Source organism: Typopeltis vanoorti, chromosome 2 (assembly GCF_054136105.1).
Source record: "Typopeltis vanoorti isolate ZY-2024b chromosome 2, IOZ_Tvanoo_1.0, whole genome shotgun sequence".
In the NCBI taxonomy this organism is placed as follows: Eukaryota; Metazoa; Arthropoda; class Arachnida; order Uropygi; family Thelyphonidae; genus Typopeltis; species Typopeltis vanoorti.
This window is the reverse complement of record NC_143550.1, coordinates 41,165,909-41,186,973: the sequence shown is the minus strand read 5'-3', so window position 1 is coordinate 41,186,973 and position 21,065 is coordinate 41,165,909. Positions and strand designations below refer to the sequence as shown.

The window sequence follows — 21,065 nt, the reverse complement described above, 5'->3', positions numbered from 1 at the left end:
GACACAGAGTGACACATAAATAGTGTCACCTGTTGTTGTGAACTGGAGAATTACTTCGCCTTTAAAACAGCAGTAAGACATATCTTTGAAAGTATATGCAAACATGCTACAAAGGAATTAATTTATTAAAATAATTCATAAGAGATTTCCTGGATGAAAATAAATTTCTTTAATAACTTTGTTGGCATCCATAATCAAATAACTTGACAGTAAATGAGATGATGCTTTAAAATGGGGGGGTGGTGTAAATTATGTGAAGAAAATAATATATTTTGAATGTATTTAGGATGAGGCTGAAAATTCACTTCCACTGAACTATAAGTAACTGGAATGCTCTCACACACCGCAAGGAAGCAAGAAAGAAATCGCGTAACCTGGAACAGAGAAAATTTCCAGAAATGAAAGTAATAAAAATCTGAGTATCAGCGTATAAGACGCACCCTGTTTTTCAGACCCATTTCAAAGGAAAAAAGTGCGTCTTATACGCGAGCAAATACAGTATTTCAATTTTTATTGTTATTGTAATACTAACTACTATCAAAGTATAAAAATACTAACAAAACAACACTAACTTTCTGAAAAGCAAGACAAACAGCTTGTAATGGACATTCTGCACAATGAGGATTTCTGGGGGTGCAGATTTTTGCTCCTAGTTCCATTAGTGCCTGATTGAAATCTCCTGGCCTGTCAGAGGAAACCACATCATCTGCCAGTTGCCTGAAAATATTTAGGTATTTGATGAAATTTTAAATTTTCAAGTTAAAACAGAAAAGGTGAAAAAAATATTATACAAGTTTTAGTATAGATTAACAGAGCCAAATTAGTGGTAGAACTTCAAGTTTTCATCACCCAAAATGATAATAAATGTCTTCTTATATGCCACTTCTTAGGTAGATGTTGCTAGTCTAAGAAATGGCTAATAACAATCTCATATCTTTCTCAATGTTTCAGATAAGCACTGCAATCCTGTCAGATATTTTCAGTTCTAGGATTTCAAGATCTGAGATGTTCATTCTCAGAATCTTGATCTTGTTTTTTCAAAATTATATAAATAAATTAAAAAATACAATTTTAAATCAAAATGTAATAATTAAATTTAAAAAAAAAATTCAATTTTCATTTTGCACACTATTCTTCTTCTTCATCACAAGTGGCAGCAAAATGCAGCAATGCAAGTGAAATAATATTATCATCATCAGTATTTCACCTGAATTGCTGCTGAAAAAATATTATTAAAATTTTACACTTGTACTGATCTTAATTTTACCACTTGAATGAGGGAGTACTAAGTAAACAACTAAACTCTGAACTGGTAACAGTGATTCAGTATTAGAACCAAGTTTATTATACAATAATAATAATAATTATTATTATTATTAAGAGAGACCTCTAGGAAGTCAGGGACTCATTGAGGGAGGTCACATACTACACGCATCAGCTATCATACTTGTTCTAGAATTCATTCATGCTGCTTACACACACAACATCCAATGGCAATCCATTCCAATCACATACCACCTAAATCTAGATCTCAACCCCTCTTGGCAGTTTTCATTCTCAGCTTCCAAGGATGCCCTGTTGTCCTTTCCCCATCCTCCATAAAATAAAAAATTCCATCACCTGAAATCTCGTATGACCCTTTCAGAAGTTTGTAAGTCTCAATCATATCACCGCCTGTATCAGAATCACAATGGAAGCCAGGAGATCAGACCTGTGCACACCAGACCTCGAATGCCTGTTACAAGTCTGATACTGTACTCTCTGACAATGTTTCAGTAGTTAAGATGAAATATTGGAAGAACTAAATATTTTTTTGAATGCCACTCATGTCAAGTTTCTTCCTAATATTTTCATTTTTAATATGATTCTGCCACTGATGCCACCTATTCAGGCCCTTAATTTTCTCAGAATTCTCATATCTATAGTCTCCAGTTTTTCATCAAATGCTTTAATTTCTAAGCCACCTTGCATGTAAAACTGGTTTAAACACTGCCTTGTATATTGCTAAAACCACTAATATGTAAAATTGGCAAAAGCTCCAAAATTGCATTATTATTATTATTTTGTTAACCTTCATGAAACAGGCTTATCATGAGAGGCCCACTCAACCAGCTATCATAATGAACTTTGAAGTTCTTTACACTACCTGTATTCACAATGCACTATGGCAATGCATTCCACTCACTAACAACTCTCCACATAAAAATTCTACTCCTCACACCCTTCTTCACTACATCTTTGTACGACTCCCAGGGATGGCCTCTCACTTTTCTCATCTTAACATTCACTCTTTTTATAATTCCTCTCTTTTCTTCCTGTCCACCAATGCCTCTAATCCAAATTTCCTCAAATGCTCCTCATAATAAACACTCCAGAGTCATGATATCACTTTGGTCATTCATTATATAAACAGTACACTCTCCTTATATTACCATCATCTTCATCAAATTCCTGATATGTATACTCAAGGGATGTATATGATATTATGACAATACTAAATGATTAAGTTTACATTATTAACACACTTCCTATCATCAATTTTTCTCAAAATTATTCTGTTATTCGTCAAGACTCCCATACTGTTGCATCTTACATATTGGTCTTCTAGAGCACTGAATTAATCCCCATAGATTGATGTTGGTCTTGCTTCAAGTCTTTTTCTTGTCATTCCTGATATAAATCACTGGTTTTGCTAGCATTTCCTTTCATTCCATTCCACTTAAGTGACCATATCACCTTAGGTTATCTGTACTCTTGTACGCATTCTTGAATGCAACAATATCAAATTCCTTCCTAATATCCTCAAGTTTTCATATGATTCTGCCATAGGTGTCACCTGTTCACTCTCCTAATTTTTCTCAGAACTCTCATATCTGAGGTTTCTAGTCTTTGATCAACTGTTTTATTTCTAACTAAACCCTCTTATAAGATGCGAACATTGTCTTATATATTACTAGTTTAGTGCTTTGGCTACTTTCTTTGTTCTCATATAAATTTATTTAATTGACTCCCAATCATACCAGATTTGCTTATTCTATTGTTTATTTCCATACTTAACTTGTTACCTTTACTAAAAATTGTGCCTGAATAGGGTAATAATTTACTTGTTCTATAGGTTCTAATGAGAGGGGAGCAGATGATTTGGGCCTGCTAACAGGATCCTCCAATTAACAGGATGTGGGTTTGAATTCTACCATGGCCATGGAAATTTGTAATAATCTGCTCTAGACGAACATGATAGCTCTTTGAGACTTGTAAGGCTTGTCTTGACTGTAAAAAAAATGTATTCCATATACTGCAAATGATGAATAAGAAATGCGACATTTTGCACTCATCTTACATCAATCAATCCTGCCTTCAATTCTAACTGCTGAATTTACAACTTCAATAAAGACTATGTAATGTGGTATATAATATTCCATTTACTTCATATAAGTGTATGATTTTAAAGATATTTTCTCTTGCCCCTTTATCAAATCCCTTCTCCAGATCTACAAAACTTAAATACAAATCATTATATTATTCTCATCTTGGTCTGAGCCCAGCTTGTTCTTTTCTAAGTTTCTCTTCCAAAATTTTTCATTGCTTCTCATATATGCTTGCACAAATCTTATCAGAAATTCAGCAGAGAAACTCTCACATAATTCTCACATTCAATTTTATTTCCCCTTTTTATAGATGGATACCATGAGAGCTCTCTTCCAATTATCTATTATTGGGCCTTCCAGCTGTCCTTTTGATTATGTACCGTAGCCACAGTATCAAATAAGAAAGTTTTATAGTACAGCCCCTGTAAACTTCCATATTTCAGCATTTATGGTCAAATATCACCTAGCTGCTTTACCACATTTCAGGTTTTTGATGGCTTTTCTTACCTAAAGTATTGTTATGTACTCCTAATGGCAATACACTTGAATATTTTAAGATATTTTTCTGTCATTGCATATCTCATTTAATAATCTTTCACAGTAATTACTCCAAACATCCAGATTATCTTTACCTCCAGTTTTCATGTTACCTTTATTATTTATGATTCCTTTTAATTCTCACATTCAATTTTATTTCCCCTTTTTATAGATGGATACCATGAGAGCTCTCTTCCAATTATCTATTATTGGGCCTTCCAGCTGTCCTTTTGATTATGTACCGTAGCCACAGTATCAAATAAGAAAGTTTTATAGTACAGCCCCTGTAAACTTCCATATTTCAGCATTTATGGTCAAATATCACCTAGCTGCTTTACCACATTTCAGGTTTTTGATGGCTTTTCTTACCTAAAGTATTGTTATGTACTCCTAATGGCAATACACTTGAATATTTTAAGATATTTTTCTGTCATTGCATATCTCATTTAATAATCTTTCACAGTAATTACTCCAAACATCCAGATTATCTTTACCTCCAGTTTTCATGTTACCTTTATTATTTATGATTCCTTTTATGGTACTCTTTTCTCAATTTATAAGTTTTTTCATTATATTATTATTATCATTATTATTATTATTACATGGCACTATGATGACTCATCTCAGGAGATCACTTTATGCTATACAGTACACTACATGATCCAATGTCTATGCTTCATCAACTACCACTCATTACAGTCTTTCTGTTTGTTGATTTATGTGTCCTCTGATCAATCTGTCTGTTTTGCAGAAGGAAAAACCAAAATTTCTACTAGGAAAAAACTTTGCCTCCATACATGATACTGGCTAACTCGAATTGGATTGAAAAAGCCACCTAAATATTTTTCTTTTCATGATGAGAACCAAACTCGAGTCTTTTCCAAACAATGGGTCCATGTTCAACTGTTCTTCCAACTGTGCTACAGAGGCATTTAATTTGCAGGTTCCATTTACATGAATTCATTTTATCAAAAATTTAGGAAACACAGATCATTTTACAATAGTGAGATTAATTTTAATGGCTTGGTAGATGGAAATACTAACAGTTATCCAACAAAAGCAACCTATTGAATGACATGATGTGATGCTTAGTGAACAGTGAATTTATGTTCAATATTAACACTAACAGAGATGGCTTAATAAATTTAAACATGTATTAAGCCACTATTAGTGCAAAACATCCAGTAATCCTCTGCATGAAAGAAAAGCAGGAAAGGCACTGGAATGCTGGTTGGCAACCAAGTAAATCTGCAATTTAACTGATTCATTGACAAATTAGTCGAATAGGCAACAAAACCTGGTCAATCTTAATTGCACCTAGAGGACATAAATAAGATAGCAAGAAACACTTTGAGAGTCTTGTTCCTTTATGGATGAAATAATACACTGTGATAGAGAGCATAAATAAGATAGCAAGATAACACATTGAGAGTCTTGTTCCTTTATGGATGAAATAATTCACTGTGATAGAGAGTATAAATAAGATAGCAAGATAACACTTTGAGAGTCTTGTTACTTTATGGATGAAATAATACACTGTGATAGAGAGCATAAATAAGATAGCAAGATAACATTTTGAGAGTCTTGTTCCTTTATGAATGAAATAATACACTGTGATAGAGAGCATAAATAAGATAGCAAGATAACATTTTGAGAGTCTTGTTCCTTTATGAATGAAATAATAGACGGTGATATGTTATGGTAATAATGCTTTAGTGACTAAAGTGAAATAGCACGGCACAACAAAACAACAGTATAGCAGAGTTTTTCGTGACCAGAAGTTTTAACAATATTTTTGTTTTACCTTTGGAGCCAACAGTCTTGTTCGAGGGCACATCAAAAGTCAGCGGCACTTCATCCATATTAGCTATCTGTGAAAGTTCAAAATTATCTTGTTTTCTAGTTTTTAAGTTGAATCTGTGAAACTCAATTTTATTTTCAAATTCATGTGGCATTTTTTGTGATATTTTCATTTTTGCATGCATACATAAATCATTTCTCTTCATAAATCTAAAGCACCATGATAGTAACTCTGTAAAATCGATGATATTTCTTTCTGTTGCCAATAATTTTGCTTGTTGAATAATCATTTTTGTAGATATGCAGCAATCCGAATTTCTTTGATCTATTATCCAAGTTTTTAATTAATTTTCAATTTCTGGCCATTCTGCTGGTTTTCTGCAGAGATTGTGTTTTTTACAATTTGCTTCTGTTAATTGCTGCTCCTGTTTCCTCCAAGTTTGTACCATTTTTTCTGTAGGCAGAGACCCAAAGTACCACTCTGCTGCCCTATTGCCATTCTTTTTTGCATACCCAATCATATTACACTTAAACGCAATTGTATAGCTAGTCTGTGCTCTGTAGAATCCATGGGTTATAAAAAGAAAATTAAATAAAATAATGTACCGATTAGTAGTTTAAATGTGACCATTAACTGTGCAACTATTCAAACTGATCACACATTACCAACAAGCAACGATGCACACCGTAACTGTTCATACATAAAAAACACATTGGTGTATATGATGCATCAGTTTATAAGAAGCTTTCAGCTTAGATGCATCCTAATTTTCAGATAAATTTTAGGTACAAAAAAGTGAGTCTTATAAGGTGAAAAATACGATAGTTACTTTTAGCCTGCATCATGTAGCAAAATGTTGCTGACACTAGCAAGTTGCATAGGCATATTTTGTTTAGTGTGTCTACTGTCTAGACATTACAGTCACTTGAACGTGTACAAAAGGTGAATTTTTGTAGCTACGTGGATTTAAGCAAATTAATTTACTGTTCACTATTTTGCAGGTTTTTTAGCATGCAATGTAAAAGATCTTTTAACAAAGATGTTTCACCAACTTAAGGCATATCAAATTAAGAGCTTATAGCTTGGGACTTTTTCTATTGTGAGCATAGGCCATTGTACACACTGAGTCTGAAACTTGTGTATATGAGCAAGCAAAAATTAGAGGGAATATTGGTTATGAGAAAAGAGAGATGTGCTTTCTTCTTCCTTTATGCGAATCTCCAAATATACCCAACATAAGACAGAATGTCAGTAGCAGGCACAATTACATGCCTCAATAAGAAACTATCATCCTTCCAACACAAAGGGCAAATAACTTTTGCTGAGAACATTATGGAATGATGGCTGTACCTTGAAAGTGGTTAGTTATGACATCATAACTTAGCATAACTCAGTTAGCTTTGCTTGTACAGAGAATGAATGTTACTGAGGGAGGGAGAGACATATCTTATTTAGAGACATATACATATTATGAACTTACCAAATATAACTTATAGTAGCTGGTTTCGTTATATCACTTCCAATCACCCTAAGACGTGACAACACCCTAGAAACATTTCCATCTACAACTCCTGTTATTCTGTTATATGCAATTGAAGCAATAGCACAAGCAGTATACCTTCCAATACCTGGAATAAGTTCATTAAGTTCTTTTACATCCTGGGGTAAAACTCCAGCAAGCTCTGACATTACTTTTTGTGCACCTTCATGAAGCCTCCGAGCACGAGAATAATAACCAAGGCCAGCCCATGCCTTATTCACTTCTTCTAGATTTGCTTTGGCTAGTGCTTCCAAGTCTGGCCATTTCTATAATAAAGTATTTTTCTTTTAATGAAACAATGAACTACACTAACTTATAATGCTGAACTTAACACTTAACATTTACACCAACTATAGAAAAAAAAATAATTAATCAGATATTAAAACTAACTTATGACTGATACACATTAAATGATTACAAAAGTGACCTTTTGTAATCATTTGAGTATACACACATGCAGTAGCGCATTCAGGATTTAATCTTGGAGGGGGGGGCGAGCACTTAAGATTTAATCTTCGGGGGGGGGGGGGGGATACTCATGATTTAACCTTGGGGAGGGGGCGAGTTGAGTAGACGATTTGAGAATGCATATGACCTATGACTGAGCATCTGCAGTGATTGCCAATACATGATACCCGTGATATCCTCTGGCCCGGCTCGGACAAACAAAGTAGCGCTCGGTCCGCAAGAGCACTACTTCGTTTGCCTTGCTTTGACAGCGGCCAGGATTCCAGAGAGCAATAGGGTATTCCCACCTTATGTGGCCGCTAATTCATAAGTAGTATAGAAATAGAAGACACGACACAACATAAATAAAAAAATTGAATTTTAATTAGGAAAAGATTTTTGGAAATTTTTCTAATGTTTTTTCTTTTTTTTGGGGGGGGGGGGGCAGGGCCCCTTGGTCCCCTTTGTTCCATGTGTGCAGTGGTGCACCCACTGCACACATGGAACAAACAGAGATAAATATGGAGTTAATTACAAGGATAAGAGGGTGACATGCTGTAAGGCTGCTACTTTAATCTGTATATTAATGGCGTGTGTGTGTGTGTGAGAGAGAGAGGATATCTAGTTTGCTGATCATGATAAACTAGAGGGGACAAAAAGGAGATGTACAGATCCTGCGTAATGATTTAAATAGACTGACAGTGTGCATGAAAGATAAGAGCTGCTAGTTCAGTATGGCAAAGTATAAAGCTAAGCACTTTGGAATGAAAAGATAACAAGCTGTATGCTACACTGACAGAACTGAGCTACAGGAAACTGATGAGACTAGTAATTTGGGGATGATATATATATGTTACTGTGAAAGACCGATATCTGGCAAATGTCAATATTCTCCGGTGAATGTTAGCATTCACATAGTCACTTGGTGTATGTACGAAATATTTGCTAAATATCATTATTTCTCACTTACACCGGAAAATGTCGACATTCAGCATGCACTGATGGTGAGTGTTGAATAAAAATATTTTTATTACGTTAAGACAAAAATGCAACTTTTTAATATATGATATATGCCAAAATAGGAGAAATAATATTATGATATATGTCAAAATAGGAGAAAGTTTTGCATTTACAACTGCATTCAGTCGTGGAACACTTCTTTTTGCAATTAAAGCGTGTATAGCCTTGTCTTCCACTTCTCGAATTAGTTGCAGCAGCTTCTCTCAGCGACATTTCTTGAGAAGAAAAATCTCATCTACGGAAAGTAACTTTTTTTTACAAATTACGAACTGATTACGGGTATAAAGCTGCTTGAGGGTACCATTTTTGTTTGCTAATTTATAAAAGTCGGAGTCTTCTATTCCAACAACAACCGCCAACACTTTTTGGGCATCTGTACGACCATGGTCGAAATCAGGGACTTGTATTCATATGGTATCACCAATTTGAGCAAGAGGAAATTTTCTTTTTGAGGTTCGTAACCTTTTCGTTGCTTGCAGTAGAAGATTCTCTTTCGCAACCGCTCTTTTTATAGAAATAAACTCATGTTGTTCAGTCAGGGCTTGATATGAAGACGTGGTAGGTTAGGTTAGGTTCTCGGCTTGTCGTTTCAACCCCCACCAGAGCTCATCTGTGCTTGTCGATATATACCGGCGATGGTTCGAATGTATATAATAATATAACCAAATACGTCGGTCTTTCACCAACATATTTGGTATGTGTCGACATTCACCAGAGAATATCAGCATTCACTAATTTCAGTCTTTCACAGTAACATACATACATATATATATATATCAGTGGTGAATATTCCGGGTGTGCTAGGTGTGCGGTGCTCATCCACGAAATAGTATCACCGATATTATATTTTTGCATTTATTTCCATCAAAGGCTCACCCAATTGTTTGCAGACTTTACACGATTCCTAAAATTGAAGTATTGAAGCATTAGTACAATATACTGTACTAATGCTTCGTTGTCATCTTCACAAGGATAATAAAGCATTAGTGCTTCATGAAGAAGGCGCTTTTCGCTGTGTAAACATTGCATCACATTCTCATTAATAGCCCGGATGTGCTTTCAAAATGCATATCCCTTTGAGCCATTCGAAAAGATGTAAAGAGGGTGCAGCATCTCAAATTCTTAGCTTTGTATTATTTTTAAACCACTGAGAAGGCTTGACTAGGTGAGCTTAAATTTCGAGCTCACTCAGCACCTAGCAGCTGTGATTGGTTATTGTGTCAACCAATCCAACTGAATGTTGTCACTGTCATGAGTTGAGAGATTACTATATCCGACGGCTTTATTACAAACAGCTGTTACACGTTTTCTGGAACTGAAAATCTGAAAGTGGATGTTAGGAGAAAAATGCTAATTGTTTTTTCTTTTGCTTGTGCAGTATAGCATCTGTTGAGGTTGCAAAGTTTTTTAACGGTATAGAGACATTTTTATTCATCTTCGGAAACAACAGACAGTAAAAAATATCTATTCCTGAATAAAAATGAATATTCTGTGACGTTGTTGATCTACAACAAAATACCAGCATATGCGAGATTGATAAGACAGAAGAACCGCTGATACTAAAAAAAAAAAACAAAAAAACTAATGAATTTAGGATTCCCAAAGGTGTCGATAATTCTGATAATGATCAGATGTTATGTATACTGAGTCTCAGTAAAGAAAATAAAATTCTTGGAAAACGGAGCGAAATATACACAAACCAGAGAAATACACATAACATTGGCAACAAATTTTATGAGATGATTTGCTGCTCCATCAAACCATATTTATTCCTGCAATACTCTCTCTCTCATAAGTTTTTTTTTTAATTATGCCAATATAAATTCACTTATTCATGTTTAGAATTTAAAGGATCGTGCTATTCGCTCTATCCAGCAACTTATAGGACACATATATCAGAAATGATAATTATTCTTTACCATTAATGAAAGTGTTTCTACTAATACTTATTCCTTCCTATTCTCACATGTCTTATAAATGATGGTTCACATATTTTCATCTTTGAGTATTTCAAATATACCAACCAAATATAGCATTCTCCTGCATTGTTGTTTTCAAATCAATCATAAAACAGATTGTTCCCCCACTCTATGCAGAAGCATTCAAAGATTAACTGCACTGGACCAATTAAGATGAGTGCTGATGCGCTATGCCCTCTCAAAACTTTCATACATTGATAAAATGCAATCCCACGGTCATGGGCATCTGCAGGGGGGAAGGAGAACTTTCCCCAGGATTGATTAAAAAATTCCACAAATTATAATCGTAAAAATGATTGAGATATGTAATCTTACACCCTCAACCCTGGGAACATTTTTGTCTGTCTTAAAATTTTATTATGGGTTGGCCTGTTGTGGTGTAGCCATAGAACATGTGTTTTATTGCAATAATAAAACACATGTTCCTGTTTTTGGTTCATCTTTTTCATTTGTGAATAGTGACCGGTTAGTTTGCCCTCTGTCTGTAAGTTACAGAGTAAAGTGTGAATTGTAAATTTATAGTGAAACAAATTTAAACAAAAAAATACATTTTTAAAAGGTAAGTGTATGTAATTTAATATTATTTTACTTGTTAAGTTTTATGATTTTTTTGCTTTTAAACTGAAATAATTTAATTTAGGATAATTAATTAGTTGATTTTTAATAAAATATGCCGGTCAATTTTTTAATATATGAAATTGTGCTAAAAACTATTAATTCTGAATACCTTTTTTTTATCTCCCCTTTATATACATATATATGAGAGAGTTGAAATTCAGAGAGCATATTGCAAAAGTGGCCAAAAATAACTCACAGAATTACTGGAAACACTGAAAAGCAGTCAGAGTTTTTCAAAAGTTAGAAAATTTGGTTCATAGGTAAAAAAAGAGGAGATAATGCTATTAAACAGTTTCATAAGACAGATGATGAAACTTTTCAATACCTAACAAGAGGAAAGTGAGACATTCTTAGAAGCTATATAAGAATACATATATGGCAAAGGTGTGAGAACCAGATGTTTTTGCATGGATAGTTGGCAGAGATGGTTGCAAGTGCTCTGTTAGTGATTGAGTTTAAGGAGAGGCATGACAGACTTGTGTGAATAACAATTAGTACAGGCCTATAAGAATGGGTTTGGACTCCATGGAGATGCCAGCATACTGTAATAATAATAATGTGATCTAACAAGAATAAAGCGTTTCTTTATATATGTTAAGATGAATGCTTGTTATGCAAGACTTGACCACTTCTTGTTTCTCTTAACTAGTATACTACTTAGTGAAGAATGTGAACCAGTGATTAGTACTGATGTAGTTATTGAGTGGGTGTTAAGAATCCTGAGTTACTGGGTTTAGACCAGAAGAATTAAAACGATACCCTATTTTCCAGAGATTTCGTGACTATTCAGATTACATTTGAATTCATCTGGTAGCCTTTTATTATTACATTTTCTTTTGCTACTAGCTTCACTGGTTGAAACAAGATATTTTGTTTGTTTCTGATCTTTAATTTTGTGCCAAAATAATCTATGTAATATGTATACCCTAAGTGTCTAATTAGTTAACTAATTAACATGGCTAGGAAGCTGAAATTTCACACAGAGATGTGTTCCATATGTAAAATGGGAAAAATCAAAAATGTTCAGTTTAAGTATGCCAATAATATATGAAAATTCACACTGTGCTAACAGAAGGCATTTAACCACCTTACCAGCCATTATGGATCAAATACGTATCCATCATATATTTCAATGTAATATCAATGGTATTAAAATTTTAATATGCACTTCGCATCTATGATAACCTTGACATCTATAGACGTCTTGGCCGGTAGTGTGGTTAACAGCCATTACCAAAATGGTGGTGCACCTGGGCAACGTCTTTGGCAGCTAAACTTTCACGACTATTGGGAGCCAACCCTGTCATTTTTTGACCTCCCAGCTAATATGTGCAAATTGAAGGGAAATTGTAACAGGAAGAAACGAAGCAGACCTTTTCAAAAAGTTTCAAAACTGACCGAAAAATAAGGGGAACTGAATTCACCCTAAAGATACTGAAAATTAATATAGAGGGGTGCCTTCCAAGCCAAAAGTGAAAATCTTTGGAAAATCTGCAGGACAAATGACATTGATGTAATTTGTCCTGCAGGACAAATAACATAGAGGTAATTTCTGTCCAGGAACTACATATCAGCAAAGAAGATGAGATTACCACAAGAGTTAATATCACTGGCTACAGGTCACCAATATATGGTTCTGGTATATATGTGCGAGAGAACATGGGAAACTGCAAAATACTATCCTTTTCTATTCATAATAACATTGAGATCATCACAGCAAAGGCAGCTGGCAAAACCTTAATGTCAGTTTACAAATCATCAAAACAAATTTGGTCTATCCCAGCTCCTCCTGCTCACCAACATCCAGCAGTCTACATAGATTTTAACAGTTAACATTACTCCTGGGGCTATTGTAGAAATGATATCAATGGTACCAGACTGATGGAATGGGCTGAAAGACTTGGGCTATCACTGGTTTTTGATGCAAAAGACAGACTCTGGAACTTTTAAATCAGGTAGATGGAAGAGAGACTCAACCCCTGACTTCTGCTTTGTCACCTGTAATGCTGAGGATAATCCTTTAACCTACTGATAGGAAAGTACTTGACTTGAAAACTTTCCAGAATCTCAACATAGACCTGTTATGGTCGCTATAGGAACACAAATCCCGATTATACAATCTGTGGAAACAACAAGATGGAATTTTTGCAAAGCTAACTAGGAACAGTACTCTAAACAAATTGAATCTAACATCTGTTGGGTCCAACCTGAAGTTGAAAATTACAAATGTTTTGTAGGAGTACTGATAGGTGCTGTAAAACGATGTATACCAAGAGGTTTCGGAAACAGTACACCCCATGCTGGATTCCTGAAACTGAGGAACTATTCAAAAAAATACAAAAAAAAAAAGATCCAGATCCTGAAACTGGAACAAGAATTTTAGAAATGCTTAATATGAACAACAATGGCAACATTGGAAAACCACAACCGAAAATTTAGACTTCACCCACTCTAACTGCAAGGCTTGGGCATTACTACGAAAACTCAGAACTGCATCAGTTTCTAGGCAGAAAGAAGTCATGGCGATCACTCCTAATGACCTAGTAACTAGAATCCAGCAACCATCTAACAACAAAAAGATTAGTGCATCCTATTCTAAAGAAATTAGGACCAAATATATCCATGTTTATAGAAGTCAAACAAAATAACCACCTCTCAATGCCTTGCAGTTTCATTGAAAACAAACTGATTCAAGCAATTAAATCACTGAAAAATGACAAAGCAGCAGGCCTGGATGGTATATACCCTGAGTTCATTAAAAATCTTGGAAGTAATGCTCGTAAGTGGCTCTTGCAGTTTTGCTGTAAAATTCTAGAAAGTAGGAACATCCCAAAGGAATTCCTGAGGAGCAAAGTTATAACCATGCTAAAACCTGGAAAAGAGCCCACTGATGCAGCAAACTATAGACCAATATCTTTACTAAGTATTCCCTATAAACTTTTTGAACGATTACTCTATAATCGAATTTACCCACTGAGCAGGATTCAGAGACTCTCACAACTGCTGCGATAAAGTACTTGCCCTTACTACACATATAGAAGCTGGTTTTCAAAAAGGCCTTAAAATCTCAGTAGCATTCATAGATCTGTCTGCTGCATACAACACAGTTTGGGTGAATAGACTCACAGTGAAATTTGCAACTGTCATACAAGACCCAAAGATGATTAACATCCTAAAGCGCATGACATCAAAGCCCAAATTCAAGGTACAACTGAATGGTAAAAATAGTCCCTTTAAAGTACTAAAAAATGGACTACCACAGGGCTCTGTGCTAGCTCTGCTCCTCTTTAATTTATACATTAGTGACATGCCAAAAACTTCATCCCAAAAGTTCGCATAGGCAGACAATCTGGAGTTGGCAACTCAGACTAAACACCTGAAAGAGGCCGAGACTGCTCAATTCTGACCTTGAAGTTCTGTACAACTCTCACACCAAATGGTGTCTCTACCCAAATCCCTCTAAAACTGAAGTTTGCACATTTCACTTGAACAATCATCATGCTGATAAATGGCTGAAGGTCTCATTCAAAAGAGAAACTTTGAAGCACAACCCCAACCCAAAATATCTTGGAGTCACCTTACATCGCTCTTTAACCATCAGAAAACAACTGGAAAACGTCTGCCAAAAGCTAAAAACTAGGAATAATATCATCAGGAAGCTTGTGTGTTGGGGGAGGGGGGGGGGAGCCAACACTTTAAAATCTGCTGCCCATGCCTTAGTGTACTCTTGTGCAGAATACTGTGCTCCAGTGTGGTATTCGAGTCACCATGTCAGCAAGGTCGATGTGCAACTTAATGAGAATTATCATGGGTTGCATAAACTCTACACCTGTCGAATGGCTACCAACACTCTTTAGCATCATACTACCAGACATACGGAGAAAAGCTGCCGCTAACAGAGAGAGGATAAAATGTATGGGAAATAACACCTTACCCATCCACGAGGACCTCCAAAATCTACCACCTATTCGCTTAAAGTCTTGCAACCTGATCTGGAAAACTCAGCAACCAGATTCTCCTGAAACTGAATGGAAGAATCGCTGGCTTACTTCAACAATAAAAAATGGCCACCTCGTTACAGATCCCACAACAGAGGCCCCTGGCTTTGACTTGCCTAGATGACAATGGGGCACACACAACTGCCTAAAGACAGGCCATGCCAGATGTGCTGCCGTTATGCACAAGTGAAACTTGCATCTATCACTGACATGTGACTGTGGTGCTGATCAACAGACCATCAATCATATTATCCAGGACTGCCCACTGTGGAGTTTTAAGGGCACACTGATGGACCTGTTCCAGGCTACCCCAGATGCAGTCCATTGGATTAGACAATCTGAACTTAAATTTGTGATTTTTAGTATCTAGTTTTAGTATATATATATATATATATATATTCATTTTTTTCTGTTTTTATCTTTCTATTTGCACAAATCCAACCCATATGAAATGTATGTGTATGTACCAAAAACAAGGTTCGTACAGTGTACTTTTTCGTGCCTGTGTGAAAAAATGCAAGACATCATCAAAATTGGCCAATTTGTTCTCGAGTTATAAGTGAACTTTGTAAATGGACATATATATATATATATATATATTTATTTATTTATAAATATATAATATTAATTTAAATATATAAATATACACACATATATATATATATATATATATATATATATATATATATATATATATATATATATATATATATATATATATATATATATATATATACACACACACACACACACACACACATATATATATATATGTCCATTTACAATGTTCACTTATAACTCAAGAACAAACTAACCGATTTTGATGTTGTCTTTACCAATAGATAGAGGATGTTCTAAAGATGGTTTATGAGCATTTTCATCTATGTACACCTCCAGATTATGGAGCAGTGATTAATTTTCTTTAACTTTCCTCCACGGCTCACACTACAGTTTAACAACATCTGACCCCTATTTTGTGGCCAGATATTGTTACATTTTTCAGATATTTTTAAATTCAGTTATTAGATATTGTGATATTAAGTTCTTTCATTATTACCTGTGGCCAGATATTGTTAAATTCTATTGTTAGATATTGTGATAATAAGTTCTTTTGTTATTACCATTATTATGCTTAGTAGGTATTTTTTTTTTCAATTATGCCATGACAAAGAGCAAGTTCTATAAGTCACTCGACTCATGCAGTAAGGTGTATGAAACTAAAAAAAAGGCAGAGTAAAATTATTGAACTGAACAATCTTTTGCCTCTAGATACAGATTTAATCTGGGAAACCTCACAATTTCAATGAACTTTGGGATTTATTAACTCGACACGAACAATCACTAACTTCAGATCAAGCTGATGTTTTGAAAATTAATCAGAAAAACTGTTTTTCTTGGATGTTCCAGGTGGTACTGGGGAAACATTTTTACTAAATTTGTTATTAGCTAAGTTGAGAAGCCAAGGTAAAATAGCTCTGGCTATGGCATCCTCAGGTATAGCAAGTACTCTACTGCAGGATGGTTGAACTGCTCATTCTACTTTCAAATACCACTTACAAAAGTGACTAATGATACATTTATGTGCAATATATCAAAACAAAGTAATTTGTCAAAATTATTACAAACCGTTTCTTTGATTGTTTAGGATGAACTTAAAATATCCCATAAAACATTTGTTGAAGTGGTTGACAGAACACTGAGGGATATCGATCAGACGATCAAAGAATGGAGGGTATAACTGTTTTAAACTAGTGATTTTCGACAAACACTGCCCATCGTATCCTGCGGAAGCAGGGCAGACAAAGTGAATGTCTTCCCTATATCATGCCATCATCACTATGGCATGATATAGGGAAGTATTCTCTTAAACCAATATGCATGTTCACCTAAATAGGGACTCTAATGCACATTCCTTCTCCTCAAAAATGTTAAAAATTGGCAATGGTGAAGTACAGCAAAGAGATGGAAAAATTATATCAACACACCTAAATATTAGGAAAATTGTCCAAACTGCAGATGAACTGTTGTGCAGTGTCTATCCATCTATTGAGAACAAAATAGAAAACTCACCTTCTTGGTTCAGGGAGAGAGCTATCTTTGCACCTTAAAATGATGCCATGTCAATATCACTTCTCAATAGCATTAATGGATCTGTTAGTGTTTAAAAATCAACAGATACGCCTGTGGATGTAGATGATGCAGTTAATTTTCCTATGGAATTTTTAAATGCACTTAATCCACCTGGATTGCCTGGTCATGATATTAAATTGAAAACAGGTGTTCCTATTATGTTGCTCCAAAATCTGCATACCCCAAATCTTTGCAATGGAACTAAGCTAACTAAAATCATTGAAACTGAATATGATAGCTGTGATATTTACAGGTCCTGGTATCAGAGAAATTGTCTTCATTCCTCGGATACCCCTCATTCTTTCAGACTATCCATTTGCATTTAAACAATTACAATTTCCAATAAGAGTTTGCTTTGCAATGATGTTTAATAAAGCCCAAGGACAGATCCTTAGATATGCATGTTTAGATTTAAGAGGTGATTGTTTCAGACATGGGCAATTAAATGTAGCTTGTTCTCGAGTTAGCAGTCCTGAGAATTTAATTATTTTTGTCGAGAATGATGAAACTTCTAAAGTGTTCACAAAGAAGTGTTATAATGCTCACAATTCTACATCATGATGAAAGCACTAGTACCAAATACTCAAGTAAATACCCTGAAGTGAACTTCTGGCAGTATAAGTTCATCTTGGCCAAGCGAGAGGACTCAGCTAATATATATATATATATATATATATATATATATAAAATAGAAAAATAAATTCTTAACCCGCCCACACTACCAATGTACTTTAAACGTGTGGACAGACTTATGTGTTCGTCGAACATGTTGTTTATTATTTTAATGGTATAATAGAACACAGAAACTAAGTAAATAATTAATTTATTAACTTGATGCTGATATTTCGCTGGTATTATAACCAGCATCTTCGGGGCACAAAAACAATGTTTGTCACAATACGCGAGACTAAAACAACATGGTGTACTTAAACAAAATTGTAGCAGCAACACAAAGACTAGAGTCCTGATTTTGGCGCCCTCTATCTGAAAAAAAAAAAAAAAAAAAAACGCTATCATATATTACTAGAGTCCTAGAAAAGTGCTAGTTTTTTCTTAATATGACTGTCTCCCAGATCTTCGGCAAGTTAATACAGCCATATTTGTTGAGATTTGGAGTGTGTTTTAGGGCTTCTGTCGCCTCTAAGAACAATCTCTCTGATTTATATGGGTTTCTGTGTAGTACGTTTTTGTTTTTCCAGTTGATCCTGTGTGCAGGGGTATCCAGAGCATGGTCTGCTAGGCCCGACTTCCCATAATGATATTTCCGGACGTATCGTTTATGTTCGCTGATGCGGATATTCACAGTTCTTCCTGTTTGACCGTAGTAGGCTTGATTGCATGAGCAGGGTACTTAGTAGACTCCTGGATGTGATAAAGGAGGAATGTTGTCCTTGGGTGAGCGGATGAGGGTGGCTAATTTGCTACATGGTCTGAATGTAGTGCGTATTTTATGTTTATTGAGAATTCTTGAGATCTTTTCTGATGTGCCTTTAATGTAAGGGATGGCAACTGTTTTGTTGTAGTTCTCTGTGGTGGATGGTGGGAGGGGTTTCTTAGGAGTGTTTAGTATTTTGTTTATTTTTTGTGGATTGTAGCCGTTGGCCAAGAAGGTGTGGCGTAAGTGAGTCAGTTCAGCAGTAAGAGCCTTGTCATTTGAACAGATTGCTCTCGCTCTATGGGTTAGCGTTTTTAATATGCCATATTGTTGAGAAGGATGATGGTGTGATTGTTTATGTAAGTATCTGCCTGTATGTGTGGGTTTTCTGAAAACTCAGCATCAAGTTAATAAATTAATTATTTACTTAGTTTCTGTGTTCTATTATACTGTTAAAATAATAAACAACAATGTACTTTAAGTTTACAAAAACCTTTTGTAGGTGGAAGCTGCAGTTAAAAAAAAAGTATCTCAGGCAATGGTGATAGTAGATATAAGGAGACAGGTACATGTACTTCTGATTTTTAATCAGCTGTAACTAAAAATATGAATTAAATCAAAATCACAATGATATAATATTTCAGCAAAACAACTATCATCATCATCAAATTCCTGCCATGTACCCACAAGGGGGTGTACAGGATATTATAGCACTACATGAAAAAATTATATCATTACTAACTTCCTATCTACAATTTTCCTCCAAATCAGTCTGTTACTTGTCAAGACTCCAACATTATCAGATCTTATATTTCTATCTTCTAAAGCACTTTGTACCATATCAATCCACCTATATCTTGGTCTTCCTCTGGGTCGTTTTGCTGCCAACCTGGCAGAGAGCACTTGTTTTGCTAATCTTTCCTCGCCCATTCTGTTTAGGTGACCATACCACCTGAGATTAGCTCTGCTAACGCATTCCTGGATGCTGACAATGTCAAGTTCTTTCCTAATATCCTCATTTTTAATATGATATTGCCATTGATGCCATCTGTTCACGCCTATAATCTTTCTCAGGACTCTCATATCTGCGGTCTCTAGTCTTTGGTCAAGTGTTTTACTTCTGACCCAGCTCTCAGATCCATAAGTTAAAACTGGTTTGAACACTGTCTTGTATACAGCTAATTTAGTGTTCAGACTAATTTCTCTCTTATTCCATATGAATTTATTCAATTGACTTCCCACCATACCAGCTTTGCTGATTCTGTTGTCTATTTCTAAATTTAATTTACCATCTTCAGTAAAAATCGTGCCTAAGTAGCTGAAATGTTTTACTTGTTCCACAGGTTCTCCATTCACAACACAGTTGACATTTTCAATGATTCTGCCTATTTTCATTGTCTTTGTCTTTTTATTGCTGACCTTCATACCATATCTCTTACAACAGCTATTCAATTTAGTCAGAGAATCTTGCAGACTTGTAGCGGATTTATTTAGAAGTATAACATCATCTGCATAAAGCAAAGCTGACATTAACATCTCCAATTTTGATATCATGTTTAATACCACTTCCCTTCATAATGTGATCCATATAGATAATGAATAACAGAGGGGATAATGTACATCCTTGTTTCACACCAGATTTAACATTAAACCATCTTCCTGTACTTCCTTCAATTCTAACTGCTGACTTACTACTCAAATAAAGACTAAGTATTGCTTGGTATAATGCCCCATTGACACCATATAACTGCAGCATATTGAATAGCTTCTCTCTTGGCACCTTATCATATGCCTTTTCCAAATCGACAAAACTTAAATACAGATCTTTGTTATATTCCCATGCTTTCTCGACTATTTGTCGAAAAGTGAAGATCTGATCGTGACAGCCTCTGTTTGGCCTGAATCCAGCTTGTTCTTCACCAAGCTTTTCATCCACAATTCTTCTCAACCGTTTCTCAAGTATACTTGCATAGATCTTGCCAGGAACACTCAGTAGGGAAATACCTCTATAATTCTCACATTCAGTTTTATTTCCCTTTTTATATATGGGTACCATGAGAGCTCTACTCCAATCATCGGGAATTCGTCCTTCTGTCCAGGCTTTCTGAACTATGCAGTGCAGAGCCACTATAAGACTCTTATACCACCATACTTCAGCATTTCTGGTCGAATATCATCCACTCCAGCTGCCTTTCCACATTCCAAGCCTTTGATGGCTTTTTCTACTTCAAGTATGGATATGTATTCCTACC

General features: G+C 35.1%; 1 protein-coding gene across 1 annotated transcript in view; it reads right to left on the bottom strand.

Annotated features, from left to right (window-relative positions):
• Positions 1–21,065, bottom strand: part of LOC150108956 (adenine DNA glycosylase-like) — a 91,719-nt gene that overhangs the window by 59,808 nt on the left and 10,846 nt on the right. The window contains exons 3-4 of the mRNA XM_090404542.1: positions 7,187–7,512; positions 573–717 (exon numbers count right to left, since the gene is read on the bottom strand). Coding sequence (XP_090260668.1) covers positions 573–717; positions 7,187–7,512 — 471 coding nt within the window. The remainder of the gene's footprint in view (positions 1–572; positions 718–7,186; positions 7,513–21,065) is intronic.